Below are 21,457 nucleotides of genomic sequence, written 5' to 3' on the forward strand. Positions count from 1 at the left end.
AACTGATAATGCTGTGAGCACAGAAAAGACATTTGTGGTTATTTCATTATAACTGTTATGTTATATTTGTCTGACCTACAAGTGCCTCTTTAATGTAAATGTAAGCAAGATGACTGAATGATCAAAAGCAATGTCAAACTGGCCAAAACACTCAATTTCAGTGGGGGTTGAATAATTTTGGACACAACTGTATTTGTAATGCAAGCAGTGTAAGCAACTGATTTACTTGAACTGAATTGAGGAGATTTCAATTCCTGTCCCATAGCCACAACAGTAAGTGATGATTCCTCCAAAATAAAGAACATCTTTGGTAGTCACTAGGGTCACCTGAACCAGAAGATTTCTGCCTCCATTCCTTTTCTGGTGATCACTCAAAACTTTAGATTATCTTTTTTTTTCTCTTTCACTTTTGGGTATAGCGGTCATGAGGACAAATAGAGAGGCTGAATCTTTCTAAAGAGACAGCACTTGACAGGTGTTCTAATCCTCCCTACGTCTCCCTTCAACCCCCTGTACATCAAAGTGCAGGGGGGTGGAGGAGAAGCACAACAAGTAACCAGTCGGGTTGGTGAGAGAAGCTCAAGAAACCAATTTGCTGTGTTGCAGTTCCAGGTACATGCTGACAGGAGGAGACAGAAGAGTGATGGAGAGATGAGCTCATCAGGCTGCAGCTTCTCCTTCATTGTCCAGTCACAGGCTGGGGGGAGGGACAAGACCTGAAAGTATTACTGAACTGCAGCAACTGCCAGAGAGGTCTACCTGGTTGCCAAGAGTTCAAATTTAAAGCGCAACTTCGCTCTTTCAATCAATTTTGACTATTTTTCATCCTTATGTAGCTAGTATTCGTAAATAGGAAAGTGTAAAATAATACATTTTAAAATGTTAACTTTTTTTTTTTTATATTTCTGTATGTTACTTTCTGGTTTTCAAGCCTAGGCAAATCATGTCATACGTTCCAGAAGCCTTCAGGTGGGGAGAAGAGGCTGTTTCAGTTAAGCACACCCTCATTCCACAGCTAAGGGCAGATGGATTCCAGGAAGTAAATGCTACATGAATCATTTGCCCTTATTCAAGATGACCATGGATATAAATGCTAGTGGGTGTTTTTCAAAGAGATTCCTCAGCAAAATAAAGCATGGAGATATGGATGGATGGGGGATATTTCTCTTAATATTAAAAATGAATTATATAGTATTTTTGGTTTGTGGTGATCAGATGCAGTGTAGTTCCACTTTAAGTAATGTAATCTTCATCAAACTTTCTTGATGCTCAATTTACAGCTTTAGAGCAACCATTAACCACTTGGCGACCGCACTATAGCCGAGTGATGGCTACAGCGTGGTTGTCCAGTTGTCCAGTTCTGGGAGGGCATCATATGAAGTCCTCCCAGAATGCGCCCTCCCGCGCGCCCCCAGCGGTGCGCACCCGGCGATCTCCATGATCGCTTTGTCCTACGGACACAGCTGATCACGTGATGTCGTAAAAGGCCAATCACAGCGGTCTTTTACCACTTGATCAGCTGTGTCCAATGAAACAGCAGATCACCAGGTAAATGCAGTTGCTGGTTATCGGCTGCACTTTCGTCACGCTGTCACAGTGTGAGGAAAGTACTGCCGATAACCGGCAATTATCAGAAAGCAGACTGGCACTGATCATCAGTGCCCAGCAGTGCCACCCATCAGTTCCAAGCAGTGGTGCCAGTTATTGCCACCCATTAGTGCCCATCATTGCTGCATATCAGTGCAGCATTATCAGTGCCACCTATCAGTACCCATCAGTGCTGCCTATCCGTGCCACCTCATCAGTGCTGCCCATCAGTGCTGCCTCCCAGTGCAGCCTCATCAACGCACATCAGTGAAGGAGAAAAATTACCTGTTTGCAAAATTTTTTATCGAAACAAAGAAAAACTTTTTTTTTTTCTTAAAATTTTTTGCTCTTTTTTTTTTGTTTAGAGCACAAAAAATAAAACACCCAGTGGCGATTAAATACCACAAAAAGAAAGCTCTATTTGTGTGAAAAAATGATAAAAATTTCATATGGTTACAGTGTTACATGACCGTGCAATTTTCATTCAAAGTGCGACAGCGCTGAAAATTGGCCTGGGCACGAAGGAGGTATAAGTGCCCAGTAGACAAGTTAAAGTAGAGTTCCATTCATTTTTATATTTATTAAATGTCAGCAGCTACAAAAACTGTAAAAAAAAACAAACACTCACCTGTCCCAGGGTCCAACAATGTGCTCACCCGCGCTGTCCCTTCTCTCCTTTTTTCTCTCCCCGGGGCCAGCATCTCAACTGTGGGCACCAGGCTGTGACATCCGGGTGCCCACTATGCATGCGTATCCTGATTGGTCTGGCAGTCTCCTTGGACCTGTGAAGTGTCTCGGAAGACTGCGGGAGGAGGAAGGGGCCCAAACTGAGCTGGAAGTGGGAGCGGGTACCTGTCAAAACTTGGTATCCGCTCCCTCCCCAAAAAAAAGTGCCAAATATAGCAGTGGGGGGGAGGCAAACAAGCAGAGCTTCCAGTTTTGGGTGGAACTCCACTAAGTTATCTTCAGGTACCAGCAGTGATGTCAGTAGCTCAAAGTTGAGACTCCTTCACACCAGCCTGTATGTTAAAATGCTACAGTCTGGTGTTCATTATTAAGGGGTCATACATTGCATTATTAAAAACTTTATTGAAGTGTTACAATATTAAATTTCATTCAGGTTTTTTTAGTGGTTAATTGCAGCATGTTGCTACGCCATGTGGTAAACACAGTGACTTGTGCTGTGTAAAAATGCACAACATTGTGGTGTGAACTGGGCAGGGCATCTTAGCACTGAGCCTACATCCCTCTGTATCAGTGGTTCTCAACCTTCCTAATGCCGCGACCCTTTAATACAGTTCCTCATGTTGTGGTGACCCCCAACCATAAAATTATTTACCCAGTAATTATAATTCATGAAGTGTCGTTTTACCTCCAATACTGCTGCTTTCAACACAGTAGCTGCTTTCAACACAGCAGCTGCTTTTAACAGAGTAGCTGCTTTCAACACAGCAGCTGCTTTCTACACAGTAGCTGCTCTTTACACATCGGAAATATGTGTTTTCTGATGGTCTTAGGGGACCCCTGTGAAAGGGTCGTTTGACCCCCAAAGGGGTCGCGACCCACAGGTTGAGAACCACTGCTCTATATAGATCCACACAACTCACTGCAGATGGTGTGAACAAGCCATCAGAGATTTAGATACATTGATGCTAGTTTTCTCTTGTTGGTTACTGGACAATTGGAGCATCAACTTCAAAAGTGGGGAGTTTTAAGGAGGAATAGGATTCCTCCAGGCATATCTGCCCTTAATTTATCAATTGCTCTTTGTTCTCCAGCATAGAGACTCTCATAGACTAGAGCAAAGGTCTCCAAACTGCAGCCCTTTGCTTGGTTTTATCTGGCCTTGGGGCACTATTCACCCTATTGACACCAGTGATGGGGCATTTCCTTCCATTGACAACAATGGCGGAGCTCTATGCCTTACACCAACAGTAAGGCATAATTCCTCCCACTGGTATAACAATAGAACACTCCTCCTACTGACAGCAAAGGTGCGGTGCTATTCCTCCAATTGACACAGATGATGGGGTATTATTCCTATTCCATCTGACCACAGGTGCTACAGTGCCTTGAAAAGGTATGCATACCCCTTGAAATTTTCCACATTTTGTAATGTTACATCCAAAAACGTAAATGTATTTTATTGGGATTTTGTGTGATAGACCAGCACAAAGGCACATAATTGTGAAGTGGAAGGAAAAACTGACCCTTTGTTTAGACAATTTGGAGACCCTGCACTAGAGTTACAACCATACTGTACAGTGGGGCCTTGAAGAGACAGTACAGCATTCACATATATATGCAAATGTTATGCAACTGGTATATGTGCTGGAAAATCAACTTTGTGTACAACGCTGGACCTGTTGGGCTTGTAAGTATATTATTACAGTATAAAGACTGTCATTTTTTTGGAATGTGGAAGTTCCTCTCTGGCCTCATTCACATGGTCTATTGGAGCACAGTGACTGCACAGACGCAGCCGAGGTTCCCAATTTGACATCCGTTTGGGTGTGGATGCGTGTCTCCAAATGCAAACAATGCAAATTGGGGGACATACACCCACATCCTCATGGATGTCAAACGACTGTCTGTGCAGCTGCTACCTCCTAATATAAATGAATGGGACTGCCTGCACATGGATGCACGGAACACCTATACATTCCTATACCTATACATCATGGGCAAACACAGCTCTTCGCACAGATGTACGCTTATATACGTCCATGTGATTTTTAGTTTTCAAAAATTACAAATAAAAAGTAAGAATAGGGGATATTTGTCTAAATAATGTGCCAGGCAATCCTTTCCAGTTAATGTTATCATTACTGGACTCTAATGTTTAGACTACCAAGCAGTTTACTACTTTTTAACAGACAGATGATCAGAAGTTGTGCAAAACATTCAGAGAATGTTACTTTTTTTTAGTTACAATAATAAATCTTAATAAGATTAATATGTTTTTGATGTTACATAAAATGACATGGCCTAGATGTATGTGGCCTAGATACAATTTTAAAGGTGGACCCTTCTAGAGCTATATTGCTTGTACTTCCTTTCACAGCTTCAAATATATATGTCTGTTCTGATGGTCTAGCTCCAGTTTGTATGGTAAATTGAATCCCCACTCTAGCCAAACCTTTTCAGTAGTTAAGATTCCAAACTTCTGTCAGGTGTCTTGGGGAGCTTTCTCCCTTCTTTCTGTTCTGGTGACACCAGGACAAGAAATGATTGTGCGGGTGTCATGGAGCAATTGAAACCTGACAGATTGTTTTTAGCCCCTCCCTGCTAAATAAATGTACTTTTGCAGCTGTCTTCATTCACTTCAGAAAGATATCCTATATCTATTTATGTCACTGGGACAGCAGGCGAGAGTAAATCTCCCCAAAAGAGAGAGACAAATTTGACACCATTTCTAACCCTTACTTCCATGTACAAAACATAAGAAATGTTGCTGGAGTTGGGCTTTAATTTTACATAATATAAATTGTATTATTATAATTTATTTATTACAGGTACTTATTATTATAATTGTGAATGTAATATTATATTACAGACTTACAAGTGTTTTTTCACATACACACCTATCATTTTTTTATTTCTCACTTTTATTGAATGTATTGCTAAGCACAAAATCAAACTGTAAACCAATGGAGAATTCTCATTTCTTGCAGCACTACCTGACATGCTTCAGTGGGACGGTGGCTGTGCCGTTCCTGCTCGCAGAAGCCATGTGTGTTGGCTTTGACCAGTGGGCAACTAGTCAACTCATTGGGACCATTTTCTTCTGTGTAGGAATCACTACTTTACTTCAGACAACATTTGGGTGCCGGTGAGTCTACAAGCTTTTGCTGATATTTTTTGGTGTTTAATCTCATAAAAGTTTGTATGAATACACGACATGTCACTGTATACAGAAAAAGTATTGTGTTTTCAAAAAATGGTTTAATCTGATTAGAAGGCAGCCCCTTAATTAAAGTGGAATTAAACTCTGCTGCTGAGCTTTGCCATAGTGGGCAAGTATGCACATTATAGTAGACTTAAAGGATAAGTTCACCTTTAGTAACTTGTTAAATGTTACACCTGTATTTAGGATGTAACATGCTACTAACGCAGCAGCCCCGCTCAGCGCCCGATCCCCTATTGTAACAATGGGCAGGGGATCCTCTCCCCACAACCTTTGTCAAAATTTACAAACAGCGCTGCTGTGTTGGACACTGCCCACACAGCTGTCATTCATTCACACAGATATGTGAATGAATGGACCACAAGTACATCTGTCATCACAGCAGATGGCTTGTAGTTCTCAATGAACTGTGAGGGTGCTGATGAGTGCCTTCATAGTTACTCTTCCTGCACTGCAGTATCTGCCTGCCTGTATGGGAGGTTCAGATAGACAGCTGTACTGAGTGTCAGAAGGAGCCTGACCTTGCATCTGCGATCTGCGTATCGAATGTTCAATGCTGTTCAGACACCTAAGAAAAAAAAAATAATAATAATAATAAAGGCATTTTTTTTTTTTACCTGAAAAAAAATCTCATTATTTAAAAAAAAAAAAACTGAACTTAGCATTTAACTGCCACAGACCCCTCCCCCCCCCCGACTCTGCAACTCGCTGCAGTTTCCCTCGTTACTGACTTCTTCCCTCATTTTTTCTGTTTGCCATCTTAATTGGCCAGTCTTGGAGGATATGCCACTTTCTATGTGCACTCATGGAAGAAATAAAAAAACTAGTCAGCCTGCCAGCAATGTAGACTAGTTTTTCTTTAAGTGCGGTCATCAGTCTGCTGCAGGCAGGAGTAAGCATTTCCTCAGGTTCCTCTCTTCCACTGATCAGACTATAATATTGTAACATAAATGTGTGAACACAGCCAAGAACTGCAAAGGTACCATATTGATACCATAATGATTTTTTTATTTCTAAAAAGTAGATCCTGACCTTATATGATGCCTTGACAAAATAGGCTCTGTCCTTCTGGAATGAAAAAGATAAAGGCATTGTCAGCAAGAGTTTCATGATCCGTGTAAAGATAGCCATACATGGATCGAAATTCTGCCAATTCAGCAGGGACCAGCCGAATTTCGATGTATGGGCAGGCTGATGGATCGACTTGGGTGCAACCAGCCTGTCAGATTTTTTTACATGTGATTGTTGCCAGTGGCTATAGCCGCTAGCAGTAATAATTGTGTTCTGCAAGCCGGGAAGGCTCCCCGTGCAAAGCCCCCCCCCCCAGCAGTACCCAATAGCACTGCAGGAGGCATTCCCCCATCAACATTGACTGAGGAAAGGAAAGAAATGGAATTATCTATGGACTGCCTAAAAGATCATAAAAACATGGAAATGCATGTATGTGGCTACAGGGCATGTGAGCCTTGATGCCCAGCCACTGCACATGTGTCTGTGGGGGATCTGAAGATCTGCATGTTCCCAGCATGCTGTCACCGAGCTAGTGGGGCAGGCTGCCAATTTTGTAACTGCTGGGAGAGCCAATTACAGCTTTTACCTGGTTAAGTCTCTGGCTCCCCATGTTAACACCCACTTTAATTAATTCTATTCCTTTTTGTCTGGGTGCACTTTCCAATTACCTGATTTTTCTTCCCACACGTCAGATTTGATAAAATTGCAGCTGAGGTATATGGATGTAAACTAAGCCAGGGAGCCTGTGACATGGAGTCAAACATGCCATGCCAGTGAAGTCTGAACCCCTTTTCTGCACTCATGTTCTGAATCGGTGGCTCAGCACGATAGCCCCTGACATTTGAAAAAAATATTTAACAATGGCAACTCCGTATCTCTGTTTTCACAGGTTAAACTTAGGGAAACTTCAGTCACAAATATTAGAATGGAACACCTCCACAATGCTTTCACCTTTACTACCCTTTAGTAAAGCTCAGACTTTGCTGGTTCTGCAGTCCAAACAAATTGCATAGCAATATAGCAGACCCAGGTGCAGACCTGGGACTGTTTCAGGGAGTTGGCTTTGGCAAATAGTGATGTTCTCCATTATGTTAGACTGTTTCTTCCCCGCAAACACAGCAAGGTCATTGCACATGAGAGGAGTAGTGAAGAAATTCTGTCTTATCTATGAAAAAAGGAATACTGATAGCCAAGTAATAATTATGGGTCAGTATTTTTTGGCTTGAATGTTCAAGGAGACAAGAAACATTGTTATGATTGTTGTTATCGCTAATGCCGCCACTATATTAACTGTGTATTTTATTATTCCTATATGTAGTGTAGTTGAGTGCTCAATCAGAAAATGTTTTTGTAACAGCTTGTATCACCGTGGGTCAAAGCGTTAATGGTCAGCATTCTGCAGGTGCTTACTTGGCAGTGCAGGAACCAGAATGCATACAAACATATTGCAATATAGAATGTGTCCTGAAACTTTACTGTTCTACAGTGTCTCCTGTATTTTGGCATCATTAAAGCAAACCTTTTGCCATAGTTGTTTTTGCATTTGTTTCCACATGTTTAAATGCACATTTTAGGCCTGAAGATTACGTAAAACCCCCAAAACATTATATATTTTTTGAAAGCAGAAACCATGGAGAATAAAATTGTCCAGGAGAATATAATGCTGTTACCATTTTTAGTGTTACATGATATTAGCACAACTGTTAATCAAACCCATATTTTCAGTAAAAAATACACTAAAGTTAATGAGTTAATGCACACAAACACAATATATGGGCAGCACAGTGGCTGAATGGTTAGCACTTTTGCTTGACAGCACTAGGGTCGTTGGTTCGTATCCCAACCATGGCACCACCTGCCTGGAGTTTGCATGTTCTCCCTGTGCCTGCGTGGGTTTCCTTCGGGTACTCTGGTTTCCTCCCACACTCCAAAGACATGCTGGTAGGTTAATTGGTTCCTGTCTAAATTGGCCCTAGTATGTATGAATGTGATTTAGGGACCTTAGATTGTACGCTCCTTGAAGGTTAGGGACTGATTTGAATGTAATATACTGTATGTGTGTGTATATAGATATATATATATACAGTTGTGTTCAAAATAATAGCAGTGTGTTGAAAAAAGTGAATAAAGCTCAAAATCCTTTTAATAGCTTTTATTTCCATACACACAAATGCAATGGGAACACTACACATTCTATTCCAAATCAAAACATGAAGAAAAATATATCAAATTTGTATCGTTCCTCTAAAAAAATTGAAGAAAAGTGAATATTAGACTGTTCAAAAAAATAGCAGTGTTTGTATTCTTCTTTACAAACTCAAACATTCACTATATAAACTGAAAAATGTTTGAAGATTTTGCTTTCCTTTGAATCAATTAATATTTAGTTGTATAAGCACTGTTTTTGAGAACTGCTGTACATCTGTGTTGCATGGAGTCAACCAACTTCTGGCACCTGTGAACAGGTATTCCAGCCCAGGATGATTGGACTACATTCCACAGTTCTTCTCTATTTCTTGGTTTTGCCTCAGAAACTGCATTTTTGATGTCACCCCACAAGTTTTCTATTGGATTAAGATCCGGGGATTGGGCTGGCCACTCCATAATGTCAATCTTGTTGGTCTGGAACCAAGATGTTGCACGTTTACTGGTGTGTTTGGGGTCGTCTTGTTGGAACACCCATTTCAAGGGCATTTCCTCTTCAGCATAAGGCAGCATGACCTCTTCAAGTATTCTGATGTATTCATACTGATCCATGATCTCTGGTATGCGATAAATAGGCCCAACACCGTAGTATGAGAAACATCCCCATATCATGATGCTTGCGCAACCATGCTTCACTGTCTTCACAGTGTACTGTGGCTTGAATTCAGTGTTTGGGGGTCGTCTGACAAACTGTCTCCGGCCACTAGACCCAAAAAGAACAATCTTACTTTCATCAGTCCACAAAATGTTGCGCCATTTCTCTTTAGACCAGTCAATGTGCTTTTTGGCAAATTGTAACATCTTCAGCACGTCTTTTTTTTTCCAACAGTGGGACTTTGCGGGGGCTTCTTGCAGATAGCTTGGCTTCACATAGGCGTCTTCTAATTGTAACAGTACTCACGGGTAACTTTAGACCTTCTTTGATCTTCCTGGAGTTGATTGTTGGCTGAGTCCTTGCCATTTTGGCTATTCTTCTATCCATTCCAATGGTAGTTTTTTGCTTTCTTCCACGTCTTTCAGGTTTTGGTTGCCATTTTAAAGCATTTGTGATCATTTTAGCTGAGCAGCCTATCATTTTCTGCACTTCTTTATATGTTTTCCCCTCTCCAATCAACTTTTTAATCAAGGTATGCTGTTCTTCTGAACAGTGTCTGGAACAACCCATTTTCCTCAGAATTTCAGAGAGAAATGCACTGTAACCAGCATGTACAACATTTGCTGCCCTCCTTCCTTAAATAAGGGCAATAATTGCCACCTGTTTTTCAAAGAATAAATGACCTCACTAATAGAACTCCACACTGCTATTATTTTGAACATGCCCCTTTCAATTAGTGATTCAATTACACAGAATCAGCAGCATGCATGTCATGACTGTTGGGTCTGTTGGATTTCTATTACTCTACTACACCTGCTAGTAAATTATTTGCCATGTAGAAATATCATTTCTACCAAAAACAGTGATTGATCAGGTTAGTGATGTCTGACTGCTATTATTTTGAACACAACTGTATATATAAAGTGAGGAACAGAAGTATTTGAACACCCTGCGATTTTGCAAGTTCTCCCACTTAGAAATCATGGAGAGGTCTGAAATTCACATTGTAGGTGCATTCCCACTCTGAGATACAGAATAAAAAAAAAAATTCAGGAAATCACATTGTATGATTTTTAAAGAATTTATTTGTCTTGCACTGCTGAACATAAGTATTTGAACACCTGAGAAAATCAGTGTTAATATTTGGTACAGAAGCCTTTGTTTGCAATTACAGAGGTCAAACGTTTCCTGTAGTTCTTGACCAGGTTTGCACACACTGCAACAGGGATTTTGGCCCACTCCTCCACACAGATCTCCTCTAGATCTGTCAGGTTTCGGGGCTGTCGCTGAGCAACACGGAGTTTCAGCTCCCTCCAAAGATGTTCTATTGGATTTAGGTCTGGAGACTGGCTAGGCCATGGTATATTTACCTGTTCTGTGCAATGGTTTTGCAGCCTCGATTCTCCTCTTTTCGGGTCCCCCGCTCCTGCACCTGGCTCCTCCCCCCTCAGAGTACCCACTATAGGAAGCCTTTTCCTATGGTGGTCACTCGTGTGGGTTCGCTCCCGAGCCCTGCTCCCCACACAGAGTGGGGCTCAGCCCTGACCCCCACTCCGTCGTCACTGGCTCTAATTGACAGCAGGGGTAGCCAATGGCTCCCGCTGCTGTATCTGAACCAAAGAGAAGCGAGAGAGCCTCAGCACTCATGCACATTGCTGAATAAAGACTGGACTCAGGTATCTACTTGGGGGGGGGGGGGGCTGTGGGGGGAGCTGCATGCAAAAGGATTTTTACCTTCTGCCTTTACAACCACTTTAAGGAGACTCACTTCCATTGAGCTATCACATAACACAGGGTGCCCGTCAGCCCCTTATGTGATAACAATAAAGTTGAGAAGAAAAAAAACTTTAAAAAAATTAAAGTAGCGCATAATCAATTAAATAAAAATTCCAAAAGTCCTATGCCCCACATAAATACATGAACGGAAATATGCAAGTTGAGTGCCTCTATCCAGGATAACAAATGTGTTTCACATATTAAGTATTGCTGTGCTTTCTGGAGTAAAAGCAATAATCCCAGGGCCATCGTTCAACGTTAACTCTAAAATTATGACTTGCAAAAGGCTTTTGAAGCGTCGCCCATGGACAATTTGGGGCATCGAAGTCTGTTGCCTTTTCATGGGTGCAGGCACTTTTGGCCCCCCCTGCCTTTCTGTTCAAGTATTGGTACTTCCATGTATAGACAAGCATGTGACTTGCTACACATCACTGGTGAATGGTCCAGCACTGTCATGTGGGTGGTGGGGAATGAGTCCTTTGCTCTGTGTAAGCTTCAAATGGAGGGACTTGGAGCTTGCACAAGGTTTGCTTTTCCTTTGCACCTATCAGCTGAATAGAGCAGTGGATAGGAAACGTGAATATGTTCAACTTGGAAGGGGTGCATTAAAGTGAAGCTGTTGCTTTGCATTAAATGGGTAAAGCACAAGTCCATCTTAAGGAACAACACTAGCCTATCACTAGCCTTGGTCAAGAGCCTTTAAGGGAGATTTGTTTAGTCCAAAATGTTTTAGTGTTGATGTTGATGCATAGAAAAAACATTCCTCTAATGCAGTAAAGTCCCAGGATATATTCTGAATTTTATAACTTGTGTATTCTGGTAGAATCTAGATGATACGAATTTAGAGTCTTGTGATGAATAGCACAGACACTTTTTTGTTTACTCCCAATATTTATTCACTAGGCTTAGGATTCACAGGAATCAGGAACTGTACTTGGAAGAACCACAGAGCTATTTATTTGAGTCAGAAGAACCATGGATGGCAGTTATGGGGCATCTGTGTAACCTAAAGCCTAGGACACACAATGAGAATATCGGACAAATGGTTGTCATTTTTTTTTTTTCACATGCTAGTTTCATATCGAAAATTAATAGGTTACTAAAGTTACGAAAATTCTTGTAACTTTTGTTTCCAAGCCTTTGAGGTCTTGGCCACTCCATTTTTTTTTTTCTACAAATACTATACTAATTACATGAAAAATTGTTCATTCTGTTATCTTCGAGAAACATTTTCATGCTTGTCCTTTCTAATAATTTCACATGAACTGTTGTAACCAGCCCTCGAGAGCTGTGTATTAACAATCACATTATCGTATAATCACTCCATAAACTTTTTTTTTTTTGGCAGATTTTCTCATCGTGTGTACTAGACATAATTTCCAGTGTGGGGGGCATCATTGCAGTATAGACATCACTTTTCCTCCCTACCCCCAGCATACTTTATTCTTCTCAGTACTTTCTGGTTGCAGCAGTGGTAGTTTGTGCATTCAAGTGTCATGAAACCCATGATGTATAAAAATGCTGTTACATTAAATACTGCATTATCTACTTACGTCATCATTTTCACATTGGTGATAGGAATGAGCAGGGAAAGATCATGTGACCTCTGCAGAATACACAGGAAAAAAGTATTTACATGGGTTTTTTTTTTTTTTTTGCAGCGGTTCACTGCTATTGATGGTTTTATTCCAATCAATGGCAGTGAACTGCTGTGTGTTTGATTTCACTTTGATGTAGGACTTCAGAAATACGGGTAACGTTAGAGAAAAATTTATAACATTGTGTAAATATGTTTATAAAGTAAATTTGTCATCTAGTCAAAGTCTTGAAAAGTTAAAAGCAGGCAGCTAGAGCTTGTATAGATCCCTCTTTATTCATCCTATCGACCACAGAGCTCCAAAACCCAGAGAGCGTATTATTTAAATGGTGACTCTAGTCCGAGCGCTGACACTCCTTTGCAGCCCCCACCCCCATTTCCCATTATTAAAAGAACATGCTTTATAAGTGTGTGGCGCAAGTACTGTAGGATGGAGTTGGGGCTATACCAGACCGATGTTTTGTTTTTTCAAGCCTGAAAGTCAATTAAGATTTATGTAGTATGTGAACTTTATAGGAAGTGGAGAAATCATTAAAAAAGCCTTTGTCGCTTCTTTATTTGTTGGCTTTTAAGAATGAAGTGTCGCTTTTGTGATGTTGAGTAACAGAAATGAACTTCACTTGTCTTTCTTTGTTCTGCCATTGCTCCAGGTTACCCTTGTTCCAGGCAAGTGCTTTTGCTTTCCTTGCCCCAGCTCGTGCCATCTTATCTCTTGAGAAGTGGAAATGTAATACTACAGGTAAGTATGGCAGTGATTTTAGGAATGGGAAACAGCAGGGGCATGTGACACCGGAGTTCTTCCTACCATGCTTTGTATGTTTGCAGACCAGCACCCAGCTGGGAAAGTACTGGCGTGTGATACTCCTGGGATTATTTTCCTTGCTGGCAGCTAGTTAATCCATTTTCCCCAGCAAGTGGGGGCACTTTTGTGAAATGAAGAATGTATATAATCTCCAACACTGGAGCCGCTGGGTTTATTCAGATGGGGAAAAGAATTTGTACTGTAAACCGCAGTGTCAGGGAAATGAAGTGCAGGAGGTCAGGTTCTCAAGATTTAAGCTTGGAAAAGTACAATTATTTACAAAGGAGAGGTGGCTTCATGGCCTGAATGCTCAAGTTATGGGTGCAGAAGGCTATAACCTTAGTTTTTTTAATACCAATATCCCATGTTTGGAAGCTTTTGGATTTTTTAAAATTTGTTTTTAATGTCTAGATGACATACACTAGAGATTTCTCATCCACACAGTTGCATATGTATGTATCTTGATTAAGCTTTTTCACAGCAAGATGTTTGGTAGAGTTGTAAAAGCTGATGAACAGGTTTGTTCATGTGTAAGGGATGTGTGTACCTACATCTTCTGGATGGGCCCAGGGTCCCACTAGCAGACAGACTTCCCTCTGTCAGGCTGAGGGAGATGTGGGTTCCCATTGACTAGGCTATTTAGTTGCCCCTGATTGCAGTGTTGTAGATATATTGCTATTTTCTTTTCATGGTTTTAATAGTAAGCATATCAGTTATAGGCATCCTGTGTGTGCATGACAGGTGGAGGAATCACAAGACTTCAGCTGGCCATACATGGATTGAAATTTTCATCCATTTATGGGCAAGCTGGTTGTACACAAGTTGATTTATCGATCGACTTGTGTACCACCGACCTGTCATTTTTTTTTCCAGAGCAATTAGCGCTGCCAGCTATAGCCAGCAACACTAATGATTGTGTTCTGTCAGCAGGGAAGGCTCCTCTTGGAAGAACACAATAACGCTGCAGGAGGGACTTGAGCATTTTTCTTCCTTCCACCCACTTATGGTCTGTGCATACTGATCGACTTTCTGTACAACCAGGGTGCCCATACATGTATTGAAATTCGGCCAGTCCCTGCTTAACCGGCCTAATTTCAATTCATGTAGGGCCATCAAGAACTCACCCAAGACGTTTATGAAGTACTATGACTCACAAAACAAGTTGAGTTGAGCTGGCCATAAACTGGTAGAAAGTCTTGGGAAAGAATGTTCTAGAAGTTTTTCCTAATCATTAGTGGGGTCAAACTGACATTCATTCTCAACCGCAGTGATGAGAAAATTTGAAGGAGCAGGATAGAAAATTTTTCTCAAATGAACGAATTTCAAACAGTGTATGGGGTTTTCATTCAGTAAAGTCCATTCATTCCAAAATCAATGTTAAAAGCAAAGGAAATCTTTTAAACAAGTGAAAGTTCTGAGAATTTATGTATGATTTTTCCTAAAAATTGTTTAAAATTCTTCCATCTATGGCCAGCTTTAGCTGTGTGCTGCAGGGTAATTATCCCTAGAGAGCTGTCCATTTGCACTTTTTATTAACCACTATTTTGATAGTAGAGAAGAATTAAAGTTACAGTAAATGATCTTGACTCCGTACAAGTTCACAATCTGACTTGCAGAACATGAAGTGTCGGCATCACTGCCTATAGCTGCACTCAAGCAATACAGGTTAATACACATATTTTGGAGATGGTATGTCTACCAGACGGTCGTGAGGTTTAAAAAGAAACTTGATTACTTTTTGATTTATTCTTTTTTAAATTTTTTCAAGTTTTTAAACACTTTTTATAATAAATATATACCTGTGTAGTCTCAGATCACTGAATATTAATTAACCTCCCTGGCGGTATGATTATTTCAGATTTTTGGTGCTGAAAGCGGTACCATTATTTTGCATGGAAATATGTATTTTTTTTATTGTAGGCTGTAATTTTTAGGAAAAACTCACTGAAATCTGTCCGAACAAGAGTCTAGTAAACATCCCGGGTATGATAAAATTTGAAACACAAAATCATAAATTATAATTTAATAAATAATCATAAAAATAATATAAAAATAATAAAAAATTTAATTCAATAATATAATCAAACCAAAAACACTGAAATGTGAAATAGAGCGCCAAGTTCGCACATTGCTGAGCTCAGTCGCAAAATCGTTTTCAGTTTCTGATGACGAATTTCCCCCACGAATCATTATCACTCAATTCTGTAAGTGGTTCTGATTTACTATCGCTGTTCTCTAGCTGATCTAAACCGCTTTTGACCTAAAGGGACACTTTTTGGACGCCATGGACATTTCTCAGTTTCCAGGCAGAAAGAACAGACAAAATGCAGGCAGGGCGCAGGACAAAGCACTCGGGACAAAATGTATGTGAAATAGGTTGAAACAGCAATGTTTTACTGTGTAAAATGAAAAAAAAAAAAAATGACATTTTTTAAAATTTTCAAATTTCCCACCGCCGCCGGCGGCGGCGCCCGTACGTCCCGACGTCACAGGGACAGGACACAGAAGCCGGATGCCGGCATCGGCCGGAGGAGATGGCCGGGGACGCTGCAGGGGACACATCGTGGGAGCGCAGGGTAAGGTAAGTGAAGAACACATGCCGGAGCAGCGCCGCATGGTATTCCCGAGTGTAGCTCGGGGTTACCGCTTTTGGTACTGAAATGTTACCCCGAGCTACACTCGGGAATACCGCCAAGGAGGTTAAAGATACTGTATGGAAGACCCCGCTTACTTTGAAGGCTCTGTTTGTCTGATTAAAACCTTGGAGTAAAGCTGGTCACACATGGTTCAGTTTTTTCATTCAGTCAGCAGGCTGAAAAAAAAGAAAATACTGAACCGATTTCCCCATCCACAACTTTGAGGTGGGGAACAGGTGGATGATTGATAGGTCGGTTCCCTCCATTCATAGACCACATTTCATTAATAGAAGCTGTAGTACGGCTTCTATGAATGGAAGAGCTGGATGAAAAGCACAGGCACAGTTTGACTGTCTTGTTGACAGCCCCTTAGTTGTTATAACCCCTGCCACACAGATTCCGGTAGGGTGGGTCACAGGCAGAGGAGGATTTGAACTCAAGTTGAATAAGCACAAGGGACACGTCCTACTGACTGTAAATTATGTCCCTAGTGCTGATTTTTTTTTTTTTTTTTTTTGTACTTAGGCTTTACCTTTTTCTTTATACAGTATTTAAAGCCTGACACTGCCCTGTATACAACTCCAGCCTCACAAATGGTCATTGAGCCCACCCTTTGCTTTAAAGAAGCCAAGTTTGACTTTTAGCCCTCATGCACACTGGGTGTTTTAAAAATGCCAGTAGCCTTAGCTGTATAAAGTCACATTAAAAATGTTTTTCTGCATTTTTTAGCATTTTTGCATTAGTGTTTAGGCACTTTTTTCCACGTTTGTGATTTTTAGAGTTATTTACACAAAAAAAACACAAATAAAATTTTTACTAGAAAAAAAACGCCGGGTTGCCGTGTTTTACTACGTTTTTCCATGTTTTACTACGTTTTTCCATGTTTTCCAGCGTTAGAGCGTTTTTACAGCTAAAAAACTCTAGAAACCCACTAGTTCTGGGTTTTTTTCCATCCAAAAAAACACCTCTGACAAAAAAACGCTGATTAAAGCCTACATGAGCATGGACGCATAGGATAAAATGCTGGGGAGTTTACTGGCTGTAAAAAAACAAAAAAAACAAAAGCCAAAAACAGCAGCTGTGAAAACGTCCAGTGGGCATGAGGATTTACAGGAATTCTAGAGGTTTGCACTTAACTACAACTCTTTATATTTTTGGTCTGTCAGTATTTATAATGTGTTTTTTTTCTGTTTGTGCATTTTTTGATCATAACGGGCGTTACCCAGATTTACTTTAGGGACTCTTTTTCACTGAAGCATCTTATGAATGCACGTGTTTCATGTTCATGCTTTGAAGAGTTGCAATTCTAATAGTTCTTAGTGGTAAGATTGATACATGATGTCCATATATTGAATGAAGTTTGATGGTGTTCGTAGATGTAGGTGTAAACATAATATTGCCCTTTTTGTCTTCTAGCCTGCTTGTTCTGAAGTATGGTCCCTGCAAAAGTCAGGCCTGACTTTAACCACCTCCCGTCCGGCCGTTGTATATAAACAGCCGGACGGTGGCAGTGCAGGGTCGGGTGGCCATTTATAAACTGCCTCCCCACACCCTGCTTGTGCGCGCTTCCTGGGAGCGCGCAGCACCGTGATCTGGTGCCCGCTGTGTCCTCCGGACACAGTGGAACACCGATCGTCGGACGGGACCTCTGTACGAGGTCCCGATCATGTGATCACTGATTGGCCAATCAGTGATCACATGCAGAGTAGTAAGCAAGATGTCACTTGTGACATCATTGCTTACTACGTGTGAAATCTGTGAATGATCACAGAGGTTACATGGTACAAGGCTATTTTCAACAGCCTTGTACCATGTGACAAGCTGTGACCAATCACAGCTCACTCAGTAGTTCTCAATGGCTGCAAGAATGCAGCTAGAGAGGAGAAATTATTGCTTTTACATCATTTATGGGTGTAAAAGCAATCAGTGTTAAAAAAAAAAAAAAAAAAAAACTTCACCCCCCACAAGTAGTACAGTGTCACCATGGTGACACTGTACTGCTAGAGTGACAGTATGTAAAAAAAATAAAATAAATTAAAAATAATAAGAAAAGTAAAAAAAAAGTTTAAAAATTATAATTTTTGGTTATGAACTAATTTGGGATATTGTTTTTACTAAAAATATAACGGAATAAATTTTAGCCAAGATTTATGATGAAATACTATTTATTTGCAAAATGTTATAAGAAAAACACTTGTTTTCAAAATTTTTGGACTTTTTAATTTAGATAGCAAAAAAAAAAAATCCCAGTGGTGAATAAATACCACCAAAATAAAGCTTTATATCTCTCAAAAAAATGCTGAAAAATTCATATGGGTACAATGTTGCATGACCGCGCAATTGTCATTCAAAGTGTGATAGCACTGAAAGCTGAAAATTGGCCTGGACAGGAAGAGGGGGAAAGTGTCCGGACTGGAAGTGGTTAATAACTTCATCAGGTCATACAACTTGGATGTTTTTCACAGTGTTTAGACTTTTAAATGTTTTTTCGGAAATTCTTGGGGAACAGATTTGAGTTTGCTATGGCCAGATCACTAAACAATGAATAGTACTGAGCATAACGTCTTGAGTATTATTGTCTTTAATGTCCGTGTGGACTTATAAATCAGTGTGACTTTTATCTTTTATTTGTGTATTCTACATATTCTCTCACTATGGCCTGTGGATGGAAATGGGGAAATAATGTGCTCATGGAAACTGGTCAGAGGTCAGGACGACTTATTATGAACCCACCCTGGGAATCATTTCAGTGGGAAATTCCAGTAATTAATTTTTCATTTTTTTGTTTGGATGCTCACGTAGTTGGAGGTCTCTTACACAATACTCCCTAGGATGGGCTAAATATAGAATCAGCAAATGTATATACATTAGCTTTCATTTCCTTCATTCCACTCATTCTTTTTGTGAGCTGTAGAATGAAAACATGGTAGTAAGTTAGTACAAGCAACAGCTCTGAGACCCATAGAAATGTAATCCACTATTAGCTGGACTGACCTTCCTGAACCAGTATATAACAGAAGCAGATTATTGTTGGACTGGTACAGACTCGTATGCATTCATTTCACTTTTTCTTTACAATTCTTGGCTGTTTGTTCTCTTAAATATATATATATTTTTCACCAGCCAATTCTGTTATTCAGCCAGCCCTGCCAGACAGCAAAGCCAGGTCCTCAACTTTCCTGCAAGCATCACTGCAGTTAAAGTGTATGCCAAAGTATTTTTTTCTAGTTTTGATTAGAATTGGAAAGGATTAGAACCCCTTTTGGGTTTTTGCTGCAATCTTGGCTACTTTAGAGAGATTTACCCTCACTTCCCATCTTGCCGACAATGGTTCCACCAAACAGGTAAATTATGAAACAGGGACTCAGAAATGGAAACCTGATGAGTTCTAGCCTTTCCCTAGTCTAATAAAAAGTAAATAAATAAAAATAGGTCTGGGTTACTGTTAAAGAGTTTTTCCTCACTTCCTGTCTGGTAAAACATTATCAGCATAACAGGAAGTTGGGCTAAATCTTAATAATGGAGACCCAATAACCGTATAAAAGAAAAGACACTGACAGGGATTCTAACTCTTTGGGCCCCCTTCTGCTGACTGGACTGTCAAGGAGCAGCAGCACATTTATAAGGTCACTTTTCACAAGGTTATGCTGGAACAATTCTCCGTCTAAAATCAATTCCATCTGATGGGAGTTTGTTAATAAAAGACTTTTATGTTTCCTTTTGACAATCTCTTTTGCATTTGTCAACGAGGCATTTAATTCAATAGATGGAAGGGTATTCTCAAACTAGGCCAATGAAGTTTTTATTATCCAGTAGGAGGATTAAAGGTCATTCCTAATTAGGAAAGGGGCTAACCTTTGCTTTGCTTCTGTTGCAGATATATTTATTTCTAACGGAACAGAGCTGCTTCACACAGAACACATATGGTACCCGAGGATACGGGAGGTACAGTATCCAAATTGACTCACATGGCAGTGCTTTTTAATAGGTGTTCAGAGTCATGGAATTTGAAAGGGGCATTAAACCCAAAGCCAAAAATGTAATATTTTGCAGCTTTACAATCATTAGATGTGGTAGATGCATTAGTTTTCTTTTTTTAGGATTTTTTGCCCCTCTGTTTTCCCATGGTGATCTGGCCAGTAACACATCTCCTGTATTAGAGACACAGTGCTGCATAAAGGAGCACAGGGGGCAAATTTGGACAGCAGCATTATCAATCTGCGGGAGGAGGGGAGTGTGTTAGATATACTAACAGATTTACATATACCAAAAGATTGAAGCATAACTCCAGCTAACACTTTATAATCAGTTACAACATTTTTTTGTTTTCCTTTTGGGATAAAGGGTTTATATAAATAAATTTAAGGCGATCATTTTAAGCACCCCTACCAGTGTTAAATGATTTGACTCATCCCTGTAACTGCAAAACAGCTTGTTCTATTCAAAAACAACAGACTTACTGGTTGGATCACCAGATGAAAATAAAAAGAAAGACAGCCTAAAAAAGGAAACTAATACAGCCATCACATACAAGAATTGGTAAGCTGCAATATAATAAATATTTGCTTTAAGATTTAATACTGCTTAATGTGTTATTAAACTCTAATATTGAAAAAGCTTATAGTGCTGCAGGTCTCAACACCTACCAGATTTGCTGTGGATTTTTCTTGCAAAACTTGTAGTTGCTTTGCATTTCATCTGGGAATGTGTACTCTCTACCCATTGTTTTGGGGAGCTCCAGTGGTATATTTTGTTTTTTTGCCACCCTAGGCAACACCAAAAAATTAGGCCCCTCTCCCCCCAATAAAAAACAAAAAAAGGGGGAGAGAGGGAAAAAGCAGTCGGCCATCCCCGAAGCCACAGACAGATGCGTTCTTCCAGCAGTCTCCTGCACCTCTCCGGAATTAAAGCAGCCAGCCTTCCCCAGTGTTGCCCTTGTGTGGGAAAGAGATTTGGCCTCTACCTGCACCCTCCAGAGAGCCGCAGCCTCTCTCATATCCCATGGCAGAGCTCAGGCAATGCCTCACCTGGTCCCCATTTTCTGTCACCTGCCACGTGAGTCCCTTTTTCCAGGGGCAGCGCCACCTTCTGAATAATGCCACCCAAGGCCTTGTTCGCTTCGTGGTGAGTACGCCCCTGGAGGCTCCATTCCTTTGTAGGATTCCATGGAGCTGCCTCTGTGTGTACGCTCTCAGCTGGGACTAGCTAGGTCAGGGTCAAAGGGCAGGGTCTTTTTTGTTTAGGTAAAATTACAAAAAAAAAAACCTTTTTTAGCGCCAGGATAAAAAAAAAAAGCAAAATGCACACTATTGTTTCTGGGCCCTACTATGGGTAAAAACAG

General features: G+C 40.5%; 1 protein-coding gene across 2 annotated transcripts in view; it reads left to right on the top strand.

Moving 5' to 3' along the window:
* LOC149434774 (solute carrier family 23 member 2) overlaps positions 1-21,457 on the top strand; it is a 229,184-nt gene that overhangs the window by 162,095 nt on the left and 45,632 nt on the right. For both annotated transcript variants that reach the window (XM_089663408.1, XM_089663409.1), the window contains 3 exons: positions 5,262-5,419; positions 13,329-13,417; positions 19,994-20,061. In XM_089663408.1, the coding sequence (XP_089519534.1) occupies positions 5,262-5,419; positions 13,329-13,417; positions 19,994-20,061 (315 nt within the window). The remainder of the gene's footprint in view (positions 1-5,261; positions 5,420-13,328; positions 13,418-19,993; positions 20,062-21,457) is intronic.

This window comes from Staurois parvus, unplaced genomic scaffold, assembly GCF_062004578.1.
Source record: "Staurois parvus isolate SC_StPar_1 unplaced genomic scaffold, SC_StPar_1.0 ptg001680l, whole genome shotgun sequence".
NCBI classification, from domain to species: Eukaryota; Metazoa; Chordata; class Amphibia; order Anura; family Ranidae; genus Staurois; species Staurois parvus.